Here is a 26,125-nt window from a genome sequence, read left to right on the forward strand (position 1 = left end):
ACAATAATCCATGCAATTATAATTTAACATCAGAAAGCAATTATCTGAGTGACAAACATGTTGAAGCGAATTTCATCAAGTCTTGTTTTGACTTACTCTTCAACATCATCCGCCAACTTGCTTCTTGGCCTCTGATATAACCCTCACGTTTCTCATATCTATACATTCTGTTTGCTGCCTCTGTGACCTGTTCAACACATCTCTCTATTGATTGGACATGACAGGGCCACTGTGGTACTTGCATTTGTTCATCAATGAACTTCTTTATTTCTACTGTAGTCAGTTTGCACGTCAAAGGTGGCTCATAAACATCTTCAGACCAGTCAATCAGCTCCAGGAGAGTGGATGCTTTGGCACAGAATAAAGGCGTTTTTCTTGCATGTACAGAAAAATCTCCCAGTGCGTCCTCATCTGAACCCCTCAAGTCAATGATCTTTTGCACACCAGCTCTTCTCTCTTGAATGTCATCCGAACACAAGAGTGTCTGGATTATCATTTCACTGAAAGTAAATACCATGCTGAGCGCCGAATGGTAGCAGCATCTGCTACAGCCTTCTTTTGCAGTCTGACTTGCTGCAGCTGGAATAATACATGATGCAGGCCTTCAATCCAGGAAAGTTTTACTTTGATATTGTTTAACACAGCAAATAGTTAACCAGATATCTTTAGACAATGCAACTGCAGAAACATGAAGAACTCACTAACCAAATTAAATTTCAGATATGCTCTGGTAGTATCCAATTGAAATAATAAATTGAACATTGGTTTGTGTTTTATTTGATTGAAATTTGGAGGTTTTTTTAAATATATACAGTTGGGGTTAGGAGCTGGTGATTTTTTTGTCATTCTTCTCATTACCATCACTTTTAAAAAATTGTCCTGCTTTTATTATTTTTATAAATAATTCAACAAGGTGGCAAATATATCCTCCTTCTATTTTCCTCACAACAACAACAACCCTGTGAAGTCAGATGGGCTGATAGAGAATTCTGGCCTAAAGTTTCCCAGCTGTGTTTCATACTAAAAGGAAGAACTAAAATGCATGGTCACCTGGTGCCTTAACCTCTGGACCAAACTGATTCTCAAAAAAATTCAATGTGACTCTTTTGGTCCCTTAGCATAATTTTATAAGGCTTTTAGTGAAGTAGATAAGATGCAAAAACAGTGGCCAATCTTTCAATAATTTTATGAAATAGTCCCAGTGACTTTATTCTTCTGCATGTGTATATTTATCCTATTTAAGATATAAGAACTCTGCTGGATCAAGCCAAAGACCAATCTTTTCCCCTGCAGCTGCCAGTCTCTAAGTCTTTAATACCTTTAAGACTTTACTTCCTAGCTATTATGATTAGTAGCTATATATATTCTTATGGGATCAAACCATGTAAATTAATGGCTTTCACTCTACCTTGAATAACAAAATTGATAAAAGATAAAGAGTGTAAATAGTTCTTTCCTTTTTTCTGCCATGAAGAAGGATGGCCATTGAAGAATCTGTCTGATCTTGACTGCCCAGTTTGGACACTTAGGATCAGACTTTGATCTTTGAACACATAACTCATTTAGCGATATCTGTCCAGTCTAGGGTGATGTATATTGGGAGTTTACCCCCCCCCACTTCTTTCTAGCATGCATTTTCCAGAAAAAAAACATGGCTTGTTTTTTGAATAAGTAACTTCCTATCATGACATTTGGGCCAGCTTTTGGACTATCACTTTGATTCTATTATAACTGTTACATTTCCCTATATTGGATATTGCTAGTTTACCTAGCTCAGAAGGCATTTTACTACAAATGGTTTGATCTATTGACAGGCTGTCCAAATGTTGTTTGAAAACCTCTAGAGATGGGCCACATTCCAGGAGACATGCTGTTCTACTGCTTAATAGCTCTAGCAATTGGAAAATTACTTCTTGAATTTGAATTTGTCTCTGTAAAGCTTCCTTCTGTTGTGCTATTCTAGCATATCATAGAGACTAAAGACACACCTTTTTCCCTGTGACACCTTCCTATATTGGAAGGTTGCTGTCATGTCTTCCCTTAATGTTTTGTTCATTAGGTAGTCATACTTATCTACAGCCTAATATGTTTATTCTTTCTATGAATCTATTTGTAATCTGCTTTCCCAATCTCTGCCCACTTGGTTTACTGTAGCAGCCACTATTATCCATGCTTATCTTTACACTTCTATCATCTTAAGGCAACATACCTGAAACAGCTGTCAGACATTGAATCTACAGATACATCACATTCACCTCATAAATTCATACAGACAGTTATAAATAACCAGATGTTCTATATTAAGAACTACTTTGTACTTATTTGTGAAATCAATCCTGTCTGGACCATGTTAAAATCATGATTGATATCTGTCCAGGATTCACTGAAAATCCTCTCTACATTCAATTAATTCAAAATTTAAACTTGTTTACTTGTTTAATTTGTTCACCTGTTATTTTAACTGCTTCTAATGTAATTAGTTATTGGTTACAGTTTGTCTCAACAGAGCAGCACCCAGAACCCATTTTATCCTATAATTAATTAGAAAGTATGGGGCATAGGTGGTGACAAAATACTTAATTTTCTGCTAATTTCCAAGGAGAAAATTAAAAAATAGGTCTTCAATTTAAACCTCAGACACACTGATTTAAAATGCAGCCATCAATGACAGTGCTTCAAAAGTTTAAGAATCTAATGGTATTTTCATTAACAATGCATATGATAGAAAAATGCATTTTGTCATTCATTTTAATTAACTAAAATAGAATTTGTTCAATGTTTATTTCATTTTTTATTATTTTATCTTTAGATTTATTCAATTTAACTAACAAACATGTTCATGACTTTGCAGATGAATGATCGAATATGCATTGATTTTGGACCTTTTAATGCAAACTGATCCACTTCCTCTAATGCAACTACCTACACAATGAAACAAAACTATTAAAATATATTTCTCCTCCTAAATTGGAGAGGAAGCAGCACAGCTTTGTGTATTCTATTTGGCCCAGCCTATATTAAGTCTGTTCATAAACAGGCTCAGAATCTTATTAGCTGCAAACCACAGAAATGACCTTGAAGTAACTTTAATTGTTTATATTCAATTCTCTGTGATTTAACTGCCCATCTACAAGACCTTTTATCTTCAAGGTAACACTTGTCTTTGTACCAGGCAAGCAAAAATGCTGAGTTTGATTATATAGTAAGCAGATGGATGAGGCAGACAATATTGGAAAAGCAGAACATCCAAAGAGAATAGTGTTCAAGCTAGATAATGGAAACATAGCAGCAGTATTAACTAGAAAACCTTTCAAGGAATAGGTCAACAGTTGATATGTAATTATGCTGTGATCCTTTTCTTCAAGTAAGATTCAGATTAGAACACTCAATGCCACAATATCCATTTCAGTGCTAGATTTCTGATCACATGAGTTTTTAGCTAATTTCCAGTAGAATATATCTATTTTGGGATAGGACCAGTGGGGGATTCAGCCAGTTCTCACCTATTCGGGAGAACCGACTGTTAACTTTCTAAGCAGTTAGGAGAACTGGTTGTAGGAAGAAATCTTATTTTGTTTTTCCCACTTTACAGGGTTAATCCTGTAAGGAAGGCAGGAAGGGAACATTCTGGTGTTGTTTCTAACCTAATCTTTATTGCCCTACTTACAGAAACTGCCTCTCTGATTAACTCTTATTACATTGTAACAGCTAGGGTGAAGTGCATGTTGACCTGAGTAATGTTGAGTTGTCCACACCCACCCAGTCACATGACCACCGAGTCTCACCTACCCAGCTGTTCATTAGGTCAGAGAACCGGTTGTTAAATTATTTGAATCCCACCACTAGACAGGAATTTCTCCTAGTTTATTTATTTTGATTTGTCAATCGTTTACAAGATAATAGGTATAAGAATAAACTTAAGTATGAATGAAATGGGTATGAATAAATGGGGACAGTAGGACAGGGATGATAGGCACGATGGTGCGCTTATGCATGCCTCTCATGGTGTAAAACAAGATCTTTCCTTAAGACAGACTTTAAGGTATCTTCTCAACTAGCAGCTTGTGGTTATTTATTGAGAACAATTCTATGGCGGAATATAAAGAAACTTGGGAGTGATTAACCCAAGACTGTTGTGGCTGTCCTCTTGGCTTTTTTGACCTCACCTCACAGGCAATCCACTAACATCTTAACCACTATACTACAATGATCTAAATATTTACTGCAATGAGAAGTCTGCCTCTTGCCAATGTGGGACTTCTCTCATTCTAAAAAAAAAATGCAGCATTCAATCCACATTAAAACTCACATTTCAAATAATTGTTCACAGAGGTTAATTTTTAAAGGACATGATAGCAAAATAAAGCAAAGCAAAATCCTTCTAAAATGGCATGATAATAAATTAGCAGTGTGTCATTAATGTTCAAAATCTATTCCAACTTGCTGGCTCCCCATCTTGAGCCACATTGCACCACCAGCCCTACGAAGGCAGGAAGTCTTAGTAAAAGAGTACAACAAAATTATGAAAAACCCACTTCTTCCTGTGCACACTGATCCTCCTCATCTATCAATGGGCAGGCTTAAATCCAGGAAGCCTTCTCTGGCACTCGCTCAACAGCTGTCTAACAACTTTGATCAATACAAAATGGAAAGCCAAATGGGCTGCTGGACACCCAGATACAGGGAGTTACACAGATGATCCTACACAAAAGGTGACAGGTTTTGACCTTCCTCACCAGCATTGGTCAACTCTGAATAGGATCTGTACCCAACATGGTGTCTGCCAAGACTTATTGTTTAAGTAGGGTCTTGTCTTAACCCCTCAGTGTGACTGTGGTGCTCCTTGACAAAATATCCACCACATTGTGTCCTAATGTCCATCAAGAGCTTACACCAGCCCAATGTCTGATTTTTTTAAACATAGACAATCCTGTCCTTGAATGGACATTATGGGTGGACTGGACATTAACATTTGAACTACTATAAGTCCATGTATTTGCCATACGCTAAATAAAATAATAATAATAATAATGCCCAAAAGATTTAATGTTCAAATGTTTCCTCTTCTCCGTCCATTCTTTTTTAAATATATCTTAAGATTTCAATGCTTCCACAGAAGAAATGTCTAGGGGCTGTCCAAAGGACAAATATATAGAAAATAACAAAGGTATAAAATAAAAGGAGGTAAAGAACAATCAGGCTTGCAAGAATCTGTTATTATAGCCAATCCCAACAAAGTATAGTTTTAGTCTTTCTGTGGAGTTGATTTCCTGGAATGGTCTACCTAGTTGAATTGATATCAATCCTTTTCAAAAGAAATTCTACCATTAACAGTGGGTTTTTCTATATGTGATTGTTCTGAACCCCCTCGTCCCACACCAAAGCACCCTGAGCCAACGATACTTTAAGGAATTTATTAACAGACAGACCAGCCTTGGCAACAATCCAGCACAGACAAGCCTTGGCAGCATTCAAGCAGAGACAAGCCTTGGCAGCAATCCAGCCTGCCAAGCTAGTTACAATAGTTCTCCAACTTTTAGTCAATGTGTTGACTCCTGCAATGGGGTGTGTGCACAAGCATTCCTCTTATAGCCTTGAGAGGAGCCTAATTACCAGCAGCTGAGTGCAATTATCTCCTGTAACTGTAACTGTTCCTTACGCCTATCAGCTCTTCGGTGCCGGACATCCAGGAACAACTCCCTGGGCTCCTCCCCACTGCTCCAATGCTCAGGCGCCTCCTGGTGGCCAACCAGCCTCTCTGCGCTCTGCTCGGAGTCAGAACCCTGTCCAGGGTCCTCCACATCCTCCAGAGCCAACTCATAGGACCCCTCGCTGTCGGAGTCTGGTGGCAGCTTCAACGGTTCCTGCTGCATGTGATTGTAATTGCTATACAATTTGTATAATGATCGTTTGGATGCCAGGTATACATTTATTCATGTGGTAGGTCATTTGCAGACACCACTTTCACATTATATTAAAATGGATCTTCCAGACATATTCAACCTGCAGAATATCATATTGATTGAAGCTTATTCCCTTTTATTGCACCCAGCCTTCAAGTTAGAAACTTTATAACTTACCCAATTTGTAAAATACGAGGATATATTTTGGGTACAATATAAATTAAATGTATTAAATGTTAATAAGGAAAAATGGATACTGCCAGCAACTACCAAGATTGCTAATGATGTCATGCCAACTCCTATGATACTGAGATACATATTTTAATAATGTGTGTAGAAATAAGCAACAAGAAATATATCTTGTTTTTATCAGCAATAAATGCAAAGTAAAAAGTCGAATATCTATAAGATGCTAAGATGCCATGATGAAGAAACACAGACAAAGATCACTCCAAAATCTTTGCATGGGGGCAAAGGGGAAGCACAGTGAATGTCAGGTTGGACAGGCAGGCATTCTATGCTGAAATAAATTGTATTGATTTAAAAGAAATGAGGTGACCTAGTAGTTTGTTCTTTACATAGCAAGCAAGCATTTACCAACTAAATTCCAATTTATGACAAGTTTTATCTCAAACAAAAATGTTGTATAAATATTTTGTGTACAAATTAGGCAGAACAAAACACCATGACAGCTGAATTGTTTCAAAAGCCTAGTTACTTCTGAACAAATATTATTATACAGATCGATCTAGGAATACACTAGATGTCAGCAAGAGGAAACAGACCGCATTGAAATATAACAGCTCTATGAAATCACATCCTCACCAGAAAATTACACAATTATATCTTACTTAACCAGAAAGATGGTATCAAAAGATAGTTCTACTTGAAACCACCTCCTATTAAAATAAAAGAAAAATGAAGTCATTTTGCATGTTACAGATTAGGGGGCATTTCTTAAAATGCTTATCTGCATATGTCTCACTGTGCTTATGAATGTTATACCAAATGAGACAGAAAGCTTTGGCAAGAGAGAAGGAAATAATGCCCAATAGTCTTGTCAAAATGGATTCCATGTGTGCTGTAGATGGCACACATTCAATATACAATGTCTTTCCACATTCTTCCCAGCTATATTTCAGCAGAAACTGAACTGAACTGAGGGGAAAACTTTGCTTTCCATTGCTGATAATGATCAACTATGCACAACATATGGACGCACTGTTTCTTTCTCAGTATTAGTGCATTTAGCAATTATCAGATCAACTTGAAAGTTCAGAACATTTACCAATAACACTAAAAGGTACAACTTTTCTTCTTATTTGCTAGAAATAGTTAATTGCAGCACGTTTGGGGGAAACAGCTTATATAAATGATAAATTTATATTTTTCATATTTATTTATTTAGGAAATTTATTTGCCACCCATCTCATATCCAATTTTCTCTCTGGGGAAGTTTACCTTAAACCTTTTCATCAAAGGGACACACTTAATGGTATACCAAAGCCAACTCTTCCATTTTCATTACTCAGCCCTATTGAATCATACTATATAGCATTAATTATGCTTAACTAAGTAAATGGTTAGTTTAAAATAATAATGAGCATGGATACTTTAAATAATTTGATCTTGTTTTTCTTATTAATTTTTGTTTTTTGTCAAGCTAGTACTCATGACATACTGACAGTTGCTGAAGCTGATATATCAAATAACCTTTGATTTCTCTTTTGAATTTATGCCTGATCTAATGTAAAATGTGCTTGACAAAGTCATTTGCCTTGATGTCTTGTGCAGCCTTTTCCAGTCATCTAAAATTAGTGATAGAGGTGTCAAAATTTAGTCAGCTCATTTCCCTTAAAATATGTACTAACTTTAATGCTAATATTATGTACCAGTATTATCATGGTAATTATTGCTAGAAATTGTTCATATCAACAACATTATTTCAGGTGCCATAAAGATCTAAATGAATATTTGAGTGTAGGAGTTTAAAACAGCTAGACTTCAATTTCTGGTGAGAGGAGAAGATACAATCTTTATTTTTAATAATTGTTAATAAATGTTGAAAAGTTGGATAGAGAGAACTTTTAATAAAGTGTTATACTTAATTGTGATTTATATATAGGAAATTGTATTTCAATTTTGTTATATTTGACAACAGTAAGTTTCAACAACAATTGTTAAGTTTGTAAATTGTACATATATACTATATACAATTCTTGTTCATATTTTTTCAGACCTACAGAATACTTAAATAATTAAAATCAATCAATACTAAAATAGTAGAGCATATATTCTCTTGGCAATCATTTATATTTTCATAGAAAATTGTCTTAATAAATGCTATCCTTTAAAATAAAAATAAAACAAATGCTAAGGAATTTGAATCATACATGTTGTTCTGCATGAACTTTTTCTGAAAAAAGTGACTACAAACTTGTGAAGAAAATAAAAATATTAAAGGTATTCTAGCCAAAAGATGAATCCACAGCCTCACTGATTATAATATAGGGTTACAACTTTAAACAATACAGCTTTCTATGGCACACATTTACAATTTGTAATTGCAAAGGATAGTTTAACAAAAGAGCACAAATAACACATTCTACTTGATTATAATTCCAAACTACAATTTTCTGACCCACATTCTCAATTGTTCTTATGAAAAAGTATGCCAATTACTTACCACTCTTGGCATGAGCAGTGGTGTTTCAATAGGACTTATCCCTTCATCATTAAAATTTGATTCCATGTTGATTATATCATCAATAACGTCTTCCATCTAATATAACAAGAATTGCTAATGAGTGAAAATGAATAGTTAATAGAGAAACTTACAGTACAATCCTATACAGGTTTATGACAAACGAAGATCAATGATACATACACTGAATGAAGTAGAGGACTGCAATCTCAAAAATAATAACTTAAGAGCAAAACCAAAATAAAAACTAATATTTGGTAAACCTATCTCCTCAGAATGGTCTCAAAGAGCACAATGTCATGATCCTTTTACAATTAACTGGAATGGCTCCTATATATTATGTGGTTTAAAGATCACCTGGAAGCAATATGTAAGACCTTCTGAGTTCTTTGAAGAAAGAACAGAAAAAAAGGAAAATCTACCACTTACCCAAATGGTTATTTGTTGATTGGGGGGTGGAGGGGGGGTAATCAGAATACCCATTTGAGGAAATAGACAATGAAGTCCAAGTCTGCTCTCTCTCTGAAATATGATTTGTCTTCAGCCAATCAAACTGATTTCAGTTATTTACTGATTTTACCCTATTTCCTTATTATCTCTAATTAACTAGAATCATTCACATGACTAATCCAAAATGTATTTCCCCCTCTCTCAATGAGATACACATCACATAGCCAAAACTATACTGCTGCTTAGGATAATAATGCCTTATTAACTATTTATTGACCTCTTATTAGCTAGAATCATTTATGTGACTAATTTACAGTGACAAGAGAAATAGTAAATAAGAGTAGGTAGACTAGATGGCAGAAATAATGGTTCTAAACATTTTAAAAATAACTGAATGAACTTAAAGGATTTGAGAACAACTTTCTATCCCGGGAATATCATGAAGCTAAGGCATGAGAATCCCAACAATTGAAATAGCTTCAAATTGGTCAAAAATTGTTCCATAGTAAAAGGCATGGAGCTTGAAAATGAGGAAGAACACATATTATTGGTTTACTCCTAGAAGTGAAGGAACCTACTGCTTTATACAACCATTTCCAAGAAATGATTCATTTCAGCCTCTGTCCAAACCAACCTACCTCTTTAAAGATCTGGACAACCCTATGGTCTACATTTGCAGAATATGAGCTGTTATATTGTTAAATAATATGCTTATAAAGAGAAGAGTAGAGTAGAGTAGAGTAGAGTAGAATAGAATAGAATAGAATAGAATAGAATAGAATAGCAGAGTTGGAAGGTACCTTGGAGGTCTTCTAGTCCAATTCCCTGCCTAGGCAGAAGACCCTACACCACTTCAGACAAATAGTTATCCAACATTTCCAGTGTTGGAGCATTCACAACCTCTAGAGGCAAGTTGTTCAACTGATTAATTGTTCTATAGAATGCAATAGTTCTACAAGCCTTACTTGCTGAAACAAGAAATACTTATAGTATATTTACATGAAAAAAGGCTATTTTTTCTTTGAAATGGAAAGGAAGTCTCAAATAAAAATATGGGATCAAATAAAGGATGTTGGGTTTTTATTCCCCTACCTTACTTTTCAACCTCCAGTAACAAACATCAGTCCTAACATTTTTCCCTTTCACATAGGTTGTTCAGCTATGGTTAGAAAGCTTGAAAAAAATTTAAAAATTTTTTTAGCACATCATATACAAATCATTAAGTAGTGATATGATAATCAAATACTTAATGATGATGCATTGCTTGTTGATGTCCAGAGGAAGTTGGATACACAATGAAGTTATGATTTTTTAATATGCAAGCTTGATTGAGGTGCAATCAATAAAACTAATGTCTGAAGTCATCCTTCCTTAACCCTACCTCATTTAAACAACAAGAGCTGAACAAACTGGAGAATTGTTTTCTTTGTCAAATCCATTTAGTATGGTAGCCTTCTCTGAACCAATCTCACAATTATAAATCATACCCCATTTTCATGTTCTCCTCCAAGAGTTAGTATCTTGGTTACTGGATTTTCAGGAATGCTGATATTAGTAGTAGGTGGCAAATGACCACTCTTTATTATAGGTGTAGATCCTGAAGAAGATACAGATTGGGAATGAGGCAGTGATAGAGAGTGGTTAGATAACTTGGTATCCAGTGTCAGGAATGGTTTCACTTGATGCTGTGGAATTTGCTGAATGTGATACCTCATTGGATTTTCCAGGTGGGCTTGAACCTGAAAAGAACAGGAAAAAATCCTGAAATGTTACATTTCCTTTGAAAGCCTGATGTACAAATTTCTGATACAGAAATTTGATAGCAGTGTGACAAGTTATATTTCCACTTGAAATCTATATCCTTTGAATGCTAATACAAGTAGATTATTATTGGTATTGCTTGCATCAGAATTATCTATACTACATTCACAAGCCAATAAAAAAATGCTGGTATTTCAAACCATTTTTCCTTACTAAATTTTCCAGTTTTCAGTCACTATTCATCCCACTATTGGTGGGAATAAATATTTAGAAAAGATATATAGGCATTATTTGATATATAATTAGCATGCAACCCTGTTTTAAAAACTTGCCTGAAATGAAATCTATCTACACAGTTATATCCCAATAGCAAACATTCTAAAAAAATGGGCATTGCATTAACAAAGTAATTAAACATTAAGCATCTTTTTAAAAATTAGCTCACCTGATAGCAAGAGCAATCTGTCAAATGAGGCATTTTCAGATTTATCACAGATTATCCAGGAAAGTATATTAGATGATGAAACTATGACTTGACCAACAGAGTGTTCTCAGTGCTTTGCTTTGAGACTGAGAAAATTTTGCGCAACCAAAGAGGCATTATAAAGTTAGTGGTCATGTCCTAAATGGCTAATTTACAGTCCATCCTTTGATTGTGCAGATTGACAGCCACAACTTCAAATAACACCCATTTTAGAGCCTCTCCACATTCCTACTATTTATCTACTTCAAGGATATAGGCTATACAAATATGTACTGTTACATTCAGCCTCTGGCTTTCTTGAAATACTTTAGTATGACTAAAGATAAATTTCTTCTAATTTTCTTCCAATGTTTCTTAAGTTTTAAATAATAGTGAAGCTTTTGTGTATTATATTTTAATTTACTTCTAACATTAAATGCAGTATGCAGTTCTAATTCTAGTTTTGTAATGATTTTGTAATGATTTTTCAAGCAAATTTAAGAGGATCACAAACTCACATTCTTATACTAATCCTCTACATACCGATTGCTTCCCCAGATATCCTATGGTTATTTCATCTTGCTTTTACTTTTTTTCAAGTTCTAACCCATTATATGTATGCATGCATGCATGCATGTATGTATGTATGTATGTATGTATGTATGTACGTATGTATGTACAGTATGTATATATTTATGTAAAATTCAGCCAAAAATATTTCAACTTTATTTTAGTGATGCTTCAGCACTTCAATTTGACTGAATCATGCAGCCAGTGAAGCTGTAACTGATTCACAATTACAATTGGAATGTTCATTGTATATTTTATATAGTCACATAAACAAACCATGGCTGTTTTAAACTAATTTTTATATGTGCATTCAATCTTTGAGTTAAAAATATTTCCCAAGAGAAAACATGTAATATTCAGCATCTGAAATCAGACAATTATTTTGCAGTGCTTATTATTCAGTCTGGTCTGAAATAATCTTCTGGATTATATCTAGATGTTTACTTGGAAATAGATCCATGCATCTTTATAGATTTTTATTCATTAATATAACTGTAACCTATTTGTATTGTGAAATAAAATGCTGACTAAATATTAAATTTATTTTCAATTTAACATTAACAATTATGTTTCAAGAGTATCCTACTATATCATTCTATGCAGCCTTCCTAAATTCATTTTTATCTCTGCATAGCATTTCATTTATATCAAAGAAATTTAAGTGATCTTTTTGAAGGGCAACTGACTCACCAGAACTAATAGTAAGTAGTAAGCGTACAATATCAAACCATATAGAATGTTACACTGATGAAATGGCTACCTTAAACCACATTTGATTCCTCTAATATTCTTATAAATATGACCTTCAGAGAACATCATATCAGAGTTTAACTTGAAAACTAAAAGCATCTGCATCATGAGAATCTTCATACATGAAGAATTGGTTTCACCCTTTTGTGGAGGAAATGTTTAATTTCTTTAGTCATCTTGGGATTTGAACATAGATTGCTAGGAAAGGTCCAGTCCCTTGTCTATGGAGATTCTCAGTCATCCAAGTCATGGTTGTCCCAAAGGTGCTTTTTCAGGAAGCAACTGGACTTTCTAATTTTTCTTGACATTTCGCTTCTCATTCAAGAAGCTTTTTCAGTGTCTTGGATGAAAGTGAAATGTCAAGAAAAATCAGAAAGTCCAGCACCTTTGGTCCAATCCCTTGGTTATCTCTATATATAAGAGAGAGAGAGAGAGAGAGTAAATAAGTAATCTTGGTACACAGATTACTTACTCTCTGGAAAAAAATACTGTATACTCTAATACCCCTCGGTGTGTGTGTCCTGTTAAAATACAGCCTGTTGTGCCTTCAAATGACTTCTACGGTACTGCTGTAAATGGCTTCTACTGTACAGCGCAGTGGAGTTGCCACAGTAATGGCTTCACAGTACTCCACAAGGGGGCTCCCTCTGGTAAGTGGAAAAATCCAACATGAGAAATTACATTTGGATATTTTCAACAAGGCTTTGATTATTCTTGAGGACAAATGTGTTCCTCCTATTCTTGAGGAGCACTATGTTACCACTTGACATCGCCAGGCAGGAAAATCCTACCTGCAACAAAAGCAAGGCAAGTAGTTGGGTGCAGATGGTCAAGGCATGTAAATGAATCATAAGGGGTGAAAGTAGCATGGCTCACAAGAAAGCTTTTGAGGCCCTTGACATCACTATGAGAGGACAGCTTTATATTGCTTGCTCAAGGCTGGGTTCACCCGTGGGGAAGATTGAGAGAAAATACAGAATTGGGATAAATAAACACCCGGGCAGTACCGGATTATCAGCTAGTTAATAGTAAGACAACCCTTCTTTCATTTCATCAAGATGGAAGAGCTGCTCTGATGCTTTTGGCATTGTGAAAGCAGAGGGGAAGACACTTAGGGCTTTGCTTCTCTGTTTCTGATTTTCAAAGGCAAGAGAAAAGATTGTCCACTTTTAGGAGACATACAGCAAATACTAAGATCGTCTATCTGCTGCTATCTGCTGCTCTACATGGTAAAGTTAAAGGTTCCCTTGAGTTTTCAAACTTTCCACATTGAAATAGTTATTGACTTCACAGCAGTTGGCAAAATCTCCACTGATTAAGAACAAGGCTAAGCAGGGGCAATTACAGTTCATTCTTGAATTAGACAATATTTTAAAAAAGCCCAGGGCTGAAAACAAGCCTGGAAAATAAAAATAAAAAAATAAAATCCCAACATTCTGATTATTTCTATTTTGATGCAAAGTAGAAAACTATATGGTCATGTTCATGTGGTCCCTGAGGTTAGCTAAGGATGCCTATCAGTTTATATGGTCAGATTGCAAATATTATTGCTGAGATTTTTTTTTCTCTGAACCCTGAAAATAGAATCTTTTTTATATTCCTCTTCATCAATAGCTACATTTTATTCTGTCCTGTTCACAATAAAGGTTATTGTGTGTAAAAGCTTTGAAGTTTAAACAAAACATTCACATGACATTAAATAGTTATTTATATTAACCTTTTGACATCATAATCTTCAACAAACTTTGAGTGAAATGAAAGAAACTGAAGTAACAACTATTTTCATGGTTCCTGCTACAACACAGACTGCTCAAATGGCATTATTGAGCTGTCTATTTTAGTGTCAAAAATCTAAAAATAGTTCTGGTTTCTCTCTTTCTGTATGCACTTCTTTATCATAGCTGTTGGGCATTATTAAATCTTCTTGTATCATAGTTGAAGAGGAACTATCTTTAGACCCTGAATTCCTTGCAATGTTATAACACTAAGACTGACATGCCAGTAAGCAAATTTGAAGCCAGAATAGTTAAATAATGCAATGTTCAACTTGGTTAAAGGGAACCTGTGTTCAAAGTCCTGAGCTGAATAGATATTGATGGACCAGATATACAGTATTTTCTAGATACAACATGGATTTATTTACCCCTTCCATCATGTATCCCAGAGTGATTTATAAGAAAAATAATTGAAATTACAAAATTAATACAGAGCAAATCTAAGATTTAATCAGAAAAGCAATATGAACTAATAGGAAGGAAGGAGAAAAGGAATCCTTGAGGATTTTACTCCACTAGCATTGCCAACTATAGGGGGTAGCACTCATCTCCATTTCAATATGAACTAATAACCAGATTCAAATTTGTGCTTGATTAGTGCAGTAAAGCAAATAAACTGGTTAACAGACACGTCCTACAATATTTTATTCACAAACCTTTCCTCCTTTGTACATAGCTCTTTAACTAAAATCTTAGCCTTATGATGTAATTTAAGCTAGCAACAGCTACTATTTGGAGTTTACAAAGGAAGTAGAAACCAAAGCCTAATCTCCATAATTTCAATTTCCACCAACCCAAAATAGAGACCACTTTAACAACTTAAAATGTCTATGCAGGGAAAATACATTTTCCAATCTACTATTTATACAAATGATTCTACCATAAGGGATGAATGAATCTATTGTGTTGCAACTTTTTTAAAAAAAGAAATCATCTTATTTTTATATATTTGTACCTGCTTCTATTGATATATTATAGTATTATATATGACAATTTGTTTTACAAGTTGTATTCAGTTGGTGTACTCACTTGTTCAAGGAGAAGCCCTAGTATAGTAACTACTTGTTTCAAAAGGCAGAGAGAATATACCCCAAAATTGTTTTTCCATACAAATTTTCCCAGGAGATAAAGAAAAAGAGAATTAATCAGATGTACAATTTCAAAATTTTATATGGGTTTTCAAATAATTCTATTTTAGAATTAGGCTCATAAATGCACAGGGCAAATGTATAAAGGTAAAGGAAATATTTTCTATTATATTTTCCCAGGTATTTTGCTATTTTATTTTAAACAAATTCTTAAAAGTCCATGTCAGACCTGGAAGCCATCTTTTACTTTTTGGATTTCAGGCCTGCCATACTTTCTACTGTTGGAAAATGGGAGGGGGGATTATGCAGAGCAGAGGTGCATAAAAAATCCTCTGGTTCGGCCTGGTTCAGCCGAACTGGTAGGGACAATTGTCCTTGGTTCTGCAAACTGGTAGTAAAAGAAAAGCTTTTGAGGATCGTGTGACAGGGACAAAATGCTTTAAAAAGCTAAAAAAAATAACTAAAAGTGAAAATAAAGTTGGCCATGCCCACCAAGTCACATGACTCCCCCAAGCCATGCCCACAGAACCAGTGGGAGGGGATTAGATTTCAACACTGATACAGAGTATGTGTGATGTGTAGCCATAATAACATTCTTTCTCAAAAAGTCAATGTCACTTTGTCCCTCCACCTGGATGGATGTGGATGGAAGGACTCTTTCTTTGTGGAGGATTGGACCATGTGATAGACTTGTGGGTATTGGGGCAGGGTCTTGAACTTTCAATTGGGTGGGAAACCTGGAAGCTTTCAGATTCAGGTTTTCCCAGATGTGCCAACACAACATCTCTAATAAAGTGGAACTTGGAGGAAACTCAAGCCTTGGAATTTTCTTTCATTCGGGTGTTTCTTGGAACCCTGACTGAAATACATCTAAAAAGGATCTGTCTGGGAGTCTATATAGTAAAACATAGTACATTTTATTGCTACACTACTATAGCAATAACAATGTTTCATGTCATGGAACCATTTAGATTATTTGGAAAATCATGAGCTTTGGGTTCTCCCATCACTTCTCCCGTCAAAACCAAGTGAATTCAGATACATAGAAAGAAGAGCTACTATAACACTTTTACTTCCAGTCATTGCAGTTAATCCAGAAAAATTCCATGATCAATTATATCAAATCTCCAGAGAATGAATCTAATAGTAATCTAATGAGGGGTCCTTGGTGCTCTCTGAGCCTGGTTGTTTTCTTGCAGACATTTCATTACTCAAATTAAGTAACATCATCAGCACATCTGCAAGAAAACAACCAATCTCAGAGAGCAACAAAGACCTCTCATTTCAACCCAATGTGACTCTGGACAACATACAGCAAAAAGAAAAGAAAAGAATATAAAGTTCTCTGTGAACAATGCTGTATCTTGAAAGATGGGAAAGTAGGATTATAAAATAGCTATTCATCTGTTTTCATCTGTAAAAAATATATACTCCAACTAATATTCAGACAGATGCATAGAGCCAAAAAATAATATAAATGGGTGATTTAATCATCTAGAGACTTAGTGTAAACATAATATCCAAGCTAAGACTTCCTGGTTTGCAACTCTGTTAGATTTAATATTGATGCTAGACACAAATGGTATAGATTTAGCTCATCACTGTTGACCTCCCTCCTGCAGATATTCTTGCTTTCTAGCACTGGTAGTAGAGTAATACAAGATTCTCCCAGGAGCATCTTCTATTTGATTAGGCATAGCACCACTTCAGCACAAAGCTCTCCCCTTTCCAAATAGAAAAGATACTATAGCAAAAGCTATTGACAAGGTCAGAAGAACCTACAAGTTGCACTTTGGTCATCATTGTCTATTCACCTGATTTAAATGGTTTAAGACAATCAATCACAATAATTACATCAGTTTAGTTTAGTTTAGTTTAGTTGAGTTTATTTATAGGCCGCCCTTTTCCCTGAGGGGACTCAGGGCGGCTAACAACTTGTATGGGAGGGGAAGACATACAATAACATAAAAACACAATGTATAATTAAAACCAAGCAACATTCATACAGCATTCAGGTGGGGGCGGACTATGGTCTTTACCCCCAGGCCTGGCGGGATAGCCAGATCTTGAGGGCTGTGCGGAAGGTCTGAAGGGTGGTGAGGGTACGAATCTCCACGGGGAGATCGTTCCAGAGGGTCGGAGCTGCTACAGAAAAGGCTCTCCTCCGCGTAGTTGCCAGCCGGCACTGGCTGGCAGATGGCACTCGGAGGAGGCCTAATCTGTGAGATCTTATGGGTTGAGAGGAGGTGATTGGCAGGAGGCGGTCTCCCAAGTACGCAGATCCACTACCATGAAGGGCTTTGTAGGTAGTAAGAAGCACCTTGAAGCGCACACGGAGATCAACAGGTAGCCAGTGCAGCTCGCGGAGGACAGGTGTTATGTGGGTGAACCGAGGTGCACCCACAATCACTCGCGCGGCCGCATTCTGGACTAGCTGAAGCCGCCGGATGCTCTTCAAGGGCAGCCCCATGTAGAGCACATTGCAGTATTCCAGCCTAGAAGTCACGAGGGCGCGAGTGACTGTTGTGAGAGCCTCCCGATTCAGGTAGGGTCGCAACTGGCGTACCAGGCGAACCTGGGCAAATGCCCCCCTGGTCACAGCCGACAGGTGGTAATCAAAGGTCAGCTGTGGATCCAGGAGGACTCCCAAGTTGCGAACCCTGTCTGAGGGGTGTAAAATTGGCCCCCCAGCCTGAGCGATGGAACACCAACCAAATTTTTGGGAGGGAAACACAACAGCCACTCGGTCTTTTCTGGGTTGAGTACAAGCTTGTTAGCCCTCATCCAGTCCCTAACAGCTTCAAGTCCCTGGTTCATCACGTCCACCGCTTCATTGAGTTGGCACGGGGCGGACAGATACAGCTGCGTATCGTCCGCATATTGGTGGTATCTTATCCCGTGCCTCCGAATGATCTCGCCCAGCGGTTTCATGTAGATCAGCAGTGAATTCCTTTTGGCACCACTTGTGCAGACTAAAAGAAATCTAGAAGAGTTATTTTATGCATTACTACTTAAAAATGAAGTCTACATTACAGATAGTTTTAACTGTTTACTTCATTCTCATTCTCATTTAGGCAAATTTAATATCAGTATTATTGCTACTATACACTGTTTAACTTGACTATCACCTACATTAAACTAGTAGGTAAGGTTCTGTTATTTGGGAACAGCTGGAAGGGGGATGATAAATGCATGAGAACTTTCGTTCAAGACTTCAAGATTATAATCTTGAGGTAAGAAAGCATAAAATTAGTATTCATTTTAAAAATAACTGTTAAAAAGAAAAAAAGTAATTTGTTGAAAAAAATCAAGCTTAGCTAATGCAATATTATCAAAATAGAAATATGTATTTTGTTTTAATAATTAAATACACCAGCAAGTATTGCCGGCCTAGTTGGTAAAAGAAAGCTGAGGATCATATTGGTTGGAAACATGCAGATGAGGCCTTCATTTTGCAGTGGATAGATAATAGCTAAAATGATGATGATTGTATTCATATGATCTTTTAAAATCTTTTTGCACATACATTAGAACACATTGCTGCATTCCCATATTACAATTGTGAAAACAAACTAACATCTTAATACACATTAAAATCACATACTCCTTAAAATAAATATAATATATAAGAATTCAATCAGCCTTATGAGTAAGCCATATTCATTAAAGATATACATAAAATGTTACTTCCCAAAATTACTTAGCAATACAATAAGATGCTGTGTTTTAAAAAGAAGAAGAAATTGATAAATGGGTTTGGTCATTTTAGTATACAACAATATGCAGAAGATCCTAGCTGGTTAGGGTTGGATTGATTGGATTTTAGCAATTTATATAACCACCCCTATTATGCAACCCAATCTCAGAGATCACTGTTACTGGAATGAAAGCTGCTTGCTAATGACAAGAGAGCAAGGAATAATGTGTTAAATATTTGACAATGAATAATGTATGGCTAATTACTTTGTGTAAATTTAGAAAAGTTTTTTTCTAGAGAAAGAGAGAGCAAAGTGGTATATTTGTATACTTCCTTAATATGAAATGAAATTTTGGATAAAGCAGAAGTGACAAGGCATTTTTAAAGATAAAAACATTTCATGTTACTTACTGAAATAAAAGCTTAAAAGTATATTTAAGGGTATATCTAGAAATAGGCAAACACTAAGATAAATTATTTAAATAGAAAATAGAATTATCATAATCAAGTAAATTAAACTTCAACTCACACAATTGTCTACCAGCCAGGCTAAAGGTCAAACATTATGGGACTTGAAGTTCAGTTCCATCAGTTATGTGAACTGAAATGTAGATTCGGTATACCTACATTTAGGCTGTCATATACATAGAACATTTACCCTTTTATATTTATGTTTTTTTCTGAATATTATACCTTTTGCAATATAGTTGTAGGTACCCTGGGTGTCATTTGAGCTTGGTTGTTTTCTTGCAGATATTTCATTACCAGTGTTAATGAAACACCTGCATGAAAACAATTAAGCTCAGAGAGCACCAAGGTGTTTGATTCTGAGTTACAAATATTCACTTCTATTGGTGCAATATAATTCTCTGACAAAAAGAAGTTTAAAATGATATGTACTTTGATTAAAGTAAAATTTTAGAGTAAATTATTTATGAAAACTAATTATATGAAATAAAAAAGCTGTTTGGCATAATCATTCATTTTTGAAGATTCAGACTTCATTAGCTCAAAGTGGAGCTAAGCAAGAAGAGCTAAAAGATGTCTAAGCATAAACCATGGCCCCACATGTCCTCAAATGCATAAATACTTCCTGTGTTTGGTGTTAAAATTTACATTATATCCTCAAGGCTAAGTAGATCTGAGTGAATATACTTCACCCCTCTCTGCAAATGACAATACTGTTTTATAACTATAATGAAGTTTCTTCATTATCACAGATCATTATGAATGAAAAATTAGCAGACAAATGTACAAAGATTTTTTCCAAGCAACCTAACATGAAGGGAAAAGAAACATTTGAATTTCCACCAATTCTAATACACAAATATCACCAAAAGGGCAATAGACACAAGTTGTTTCTATTTTTGTTTTACTTATTTTTCAAATAACTACTCCTTTAGTTCATTGACTAGCATTTCTCTTTTCCTTCCTTTTTTAAAAGTCATATTAATTCACAATCCAGTATTTTTAGATGAAGTTTTTGGAGTCCTCTCTATTAATCTGCATTGTCATCACTAGCTTTATACATAGTATCATGAAAGGACGTATTTTTGTTTAAAAATTGGGGTTTCATCTTTATTTTCTGCTACACTTATTTTATATATATACAGGTTCGATTCCCAGCAAGGGTATGGCTAGCTGATGAGAGCTAAATAGCTTGAAATAGATCTATACTATATATAGATCCACACTTTGCAGACTTACAGTACGTATTAAAAATCCTAATGCCTTTCATGGTACCAGTTTCAGGATACCTTCCCCCCCCACACACCATATGATTATATACATACTTTGTACATTCAATAAATATACAACTCCCACTTGTTTGCCACTTTTATCAATTCTTTTCTAAACAAGCCTTTTATTCTTTTGAGAAGCCAAATTAGATCATGGTTATACTTGCTGTAGACCAGTGACATATAAAATGTCTCCCTAGTAAAGTATTGGGCTTGGACTAGGGAGATACGACTTCAGGTGTAGAAGAGGCCTTTGTGCTCAAATTACCAATTCTTAGAACAACCTAGCGGAGAAGAGGTAACCTACATACCATCCTAAGATAAGAACCGCATATAAATAAAAGAAACGTAATGTGCCTACAATCATAAGCATTTGAAATATAGCACAAAGCTGTGCATCCTCAAAGATAACGAAATCTCACTTCTCCAAATTGTAACTTGTAGAACTGATTCTTCTACATAAAAAATTGACATCCTCACAAGTTAAACATTAACACGTCAGTCTCCAGGCTAGCAAAATTTAACCTATATTTTCAAATCCTCAAACCTGTCTTTCATGTTAACTATTGAAGTTTCATTTTCACTTCTGAAGGACCTCATCACGTTACATTAGACTTTCCTTTCCCTCCCTTCCTAAACCATTTCAGTACTGCTGATTTGACATTTATGTTTGACAAGAGAGTGAATAGATTGAGATGAACTCTCACACCAAACCATTTCACCTCCTATCTGTGGAAAGCTTCATAAACCCTGAACAAAAAGGAAGAGTAATAGAAATGAAACCTGAGCCACCATTGATTTGAACTTAATCATAATCAAATTTCCTAGCAAATCTTTCCTGATCTTTGATTTAATGAAATAAATAATAGGAACTCTTGATTTGTGGTGAAGAGAAAAATTAAAACTGAAATTCTGCACAGTTCATAGTACCTAAATTGATGTCCAAATAACTTTATTTGGAAATTACCTGCAAATATTCTCTCCTGTTGGTTAAAGATGTTTATAGGATAACCAGATGGGGCGTGTATGTAAAATTGTAGAGATACATTAGAAATTTATTTTTGCTTTTTGGACTTTTCAATACAACCAAGCATATGCAAATTGCCATTGTCCTTCAGTTAATGACCACCTTTTATTTCCATCCAACCAGGTTATCTATAAATATAAATACTGCAAGCACTATTAAAATACATTGAAAGCATGAATCATCCATTACAGATGAAAATGTGTTTTGCATTTGTGCATATAGGAAATCTGAATCTTAAGGGGGGAAATGGACTGAAGTAAATGAAATCTACTAAATTCTCATACATTAAAAATAGAAATAAGATATTTGTATGAAATCACACGATATATCAAAACAGAACATTTAATGAACACATAGAATAAGATTATAATATAAATAAAAGAAAAACTACTGAATGTAAAAAAAATTCAGACCCATCCCTCCCCAAAAAACAGAATTATCTTTTTGTACAATGTACAAATTATATGTACATTGTTGCCTCCTTAGGAAAATTATGAATTCAAGGATTATAGTAACTTGACTTCCATCATTCACATTCACACAATTGATATCAGAAATGATGTGAGTTGTAACAATATTATAGGTGATATTTCAAATCTTATACCTTGTCCCTTTGCTGATATTCTCCCATACCATTATAATTCCTTCCTATTTGGTCATTAAAATGTAGAAGGTATGTCTATTATTATTATTTTCATGGTTTTGTTGGTTTTTTCTCCTTGTGAAATTCTTCACAAAATGATAGATATACTTCCTAGAATTTCTCTTTAGGTTCTATTGTCTACGAATTTCCTAATATAAATGGTATATATAAAATGTTTCATTCTGAAATTCTCAAAAATAAAGTTGTTAGGATTAAATGTGTATCGATATGTCCTTATTATGTGCATGATATAGGATGGCATTTACTGTTTATCAAATGTAAACAGTTACAGATACCTTCCATTGAGTTTATATTTTAGCTAAAAGAGAGAGCATGCCTTTCTTGCCCACTCCCTTTTAACTGATAAAACATGGTGATTTCCCCCTTATCTAAAACTGTCATGCCTGCTCATGTTTATGCAAAATAGAAAATTTGGAAGAAGAAGGAAGAGAAGAAAGGAACACAGTAACATCAGAAGAAAATATCAAAGCACCTGTCACAACATCTTAAGGCTTTTATCAAAGTAGTAAGAGAATACATTAAAGTAACAATATAGGTAGCTCACATATGACAGGACTACTAACTCAGCAGTATATTTGATTAATATTAGTATGTACAAGATTTACATGTATGCTTTGTTTATCAACCCAGAACCCATTTAAATATTACAATGGAAAATATGATCTTGTAAAAATGAGGTTTAAATTTTCTTCAACTAAAATGCTTCTTTTCGTACAATTTTTCGTACAACTTGCAGCATAGATTACAACAAATATTTCCTTGCCTTTCATCTTCCTAATATAGACCTTTGAAGTCTAAATGCATCCTTTAAAATGTATTTGTATTCAAGACATTGTATAATCTATTTTAAAAACACAAAAGAGCATACTAGCATTTATAAAGCAATACTTTATATCAATATTATGTTGAATGGCCAAAGCTATGATTCAAGGAAAGAAAGAAGGAGAAAATTTAAGGCATAACCCCAAAGGAATATTAAAGGTTGCATTACAATAAGAATATCAACATTAGGAATATACTTAAAATACAAGGAGCCAATAACAAAATATTACCTATGCTTCCCTAATAGTTAAGGAAATATGGGAGAAACAGAAAACATATTTTATCAAGGTATATATTGATACTGATATTGCTATTATTTATTTATATTTATATATTTATTTGCATGTATCTGTTGTGCAGATCATTTTAACACTGCCTGCAAGCTAGTAAAATGATATATATAGAAAAAAGCATATGAAATTGTATAATTTATGAATGAATATATACACGAAATTAAACAACAATGCAACATGTCAAAATAATAAAAACCATGAATCCAATTTGGACTGGTGTCTCTAACCTATGCATTAATGTTGCTGTGGATATTTTTCTGGAGGAATCCTAACCAGTAACTATTGTTTTAATTTAAGTTTAATTAAATAGGAAGCTGACATACTGCAAAGCAAGGACCACCCTACACAGTTATCTTTTCAAGAATGCCCTTTGGGTCTACTTTGTTGACTTTAAAAAAAAAAGAAAAACGGTGGATTGCTATAGACCGGTGCTTTAGCTGAAAATGTGCCCATCTCCTTAGAAAAACAGCAAAGATGAATATTGTGATAACCAATGCAAATTATGACAGCGATTTTATGAATAAGAAAAACTTCCCATGACAGCCATTTGTGGCTCCCCTGGCAGCCATTTTGCTCTATTGAATCTACATCAACATGATTGTTGGTAGAATATTACAAATATTCCCAAAAATATACGTGAAGAAAAACTGAACAAAATTTCCAATAAACTTTAAGACCCAATATTTTAAAAACATGCTTCTACCACCAATAGCATTACAATTCCACTACTATTTCAATCCATTGGCATTTGCAGGATTTATATCATTTGCAGGAACGTTGCAATAATATTCCTTTTTTAATAACTATAGGTTTTTTTACTGGATGTCTGTGTTTCATTAGTTTTTCCTTAACCTGATTTCATCCCAGAATATTCCCAAATATCAAATTGGTGTATTCAGTTTTGAGATCAGAGGCCCCAAATGCTAGAAAGCATGGGAAGTTAATAGAAATATTATAAAACTGAAGTAAAAATTAAGAAGGGTTTTTGATAAGCACAGGAGAAATGACTGATGGTCATCTCTGAAACCAAGGAAGAAGACAGATCTCCCACTTCTCTGAACAAGCTTATTTTTGAATTAAAACACAGATGTAAAACCAACATTTGCTTTGAAAACATTTCTTGTGCTCTGTCATGTTAAGAATTTAAGAAGACAAAGCATAAATCTGTTTTACTTGTAGCACATTACTTTCTGCAGTGATCAACTAGAACACTAAGGAGGCTATAAGGCTAACCTAACATCAAATAAAATTACAATGCCTGTTCCAGCCCAGTATTTCTAATTGGGAGAACACATAAAATAGATATATTTTTTTTGACAAATCTTGTGGACTATTCAAAACGTTGCTGTCCCATATGAAAAAGTTGTCATTTGCAACTTTTATATACATTCTAATTGAATGGCAAAATGACAGTCTTCTAAGCTAGTTTAAGAGTAGTGTTTAGAAGAGTGAGCAGTAAAAGGAAATAAGGCCATCAAGGAACACGGTGGCTGGACACTATGAAAGCTGACACCAGCCAGAACATAGAAAAATGCAAAGAAATAGTGCAAGATTGGAAGATGTGCAAGATTATGACCTGTGGTGGTGCAGTGGTCAGCATGGCAGTTCAAATCTCACCAGGCTCAAGGTTGACTCAGCCTTCCATCCTTCCGAGATGGGTAAATTGAGGATCCAGATTGTTGGGGGCAATATGCTGACTCAGTAAACCACTTAGAGAGGGTTGTAAAGCACTGTAAAGCTGTATATAAGTCTAAGTGCTATTGCTGTGGAGATGGACCTGGCCCATATAATAACCAAAAATTAGACTCAGCTGAATGGATATCATCATCATCATCATCATCATCATCATCATCATCATCATCATCATCATCATCATGTTAATGAAACAAAAAATCTATACAGGGTATTTTAATTAAAAATGGTATGTTATTTATTTTTATTAGATTTTATTTGATTTATATCATTCATTCATTCAATTTTGCCGCTGATTTCAGTCAATGACTCTGGGTGGCTTACGATTCAAAAATATATTACAATTAAAACATTAAAAACATTTTAAAAAGCATGTCTCTTTGGGAAGCCCTCAAGGTGACAACCAACATTTAAAATAAAAAGAGAAGGTTGTAAAGAGTAAGGATGATGGAGATATACAGGACTGGCAAAAAGAAGCATTTTTCAAAGTCCAGATTTTAAAGATGGGATTCAGAGAGATGCTTCCCTAATTCATTGCACTATAAGAACAGAAAAGCACAGCACAATCAACGTGCAAGATTGTTATCACAGCCAATCTCAATAAAGGTAATTTTAGCTTTCTCGTAGAGATGATTTCCTGATCATGTAGTGGGGCTGGTAATATAAAAGTTCAAAATATAAATTAAAATGAAGAATATAATAAGGATTAATATTTGTTTGCCCAGTA

The 26,125-nt window shown here is 34.7% G+C and overlaps 1 protein-coding gene across 1 annotated transcript in view; it reads right to left on the minus strand.

The window, feature by feature from the left end:
* The window catches only part of TFEC (transcription factor EC), a 118,101-nt gene that overhangs the window by 11,942 nt on the left and 80,034 nt on the right, over window positions 1-26,125 (minus strand). The window contains exons 2-3 of the mRNA XM_087723046.1: window positions 10,545-10,796; window positions 8,590-8,685 (exon numbers count right to left, since the gene is read on the minus strand). Of these exons, the coding sequence (XP_087579172.1) occupies window positions 8,590-8,685; window positions 10,545-10,796 (348 nt within the window). The remainder of the gene's footprint in view (window positions 1-8,589; window positions 8,686-10,544; window positions 10,797-26,125) is intronic.

This window comes from Thamnophis sirtalis, unplaced genomic scaffold (assembly GCF_051295495.1).
Source record: "Thamnophis sirtalis isolate CommonGarterSnake01/CBP01778 unplaced genomic scaffold, rThaSir2_p1.2 scaffold_9, whole genome shotgun sequence".
Taxonomy (NCBI): Eukaryota; Metazoa; Chordata; class Lepidosauria; order Squamata; family Natricidae; genus Thamnophis; species Thamnophis sirtalis.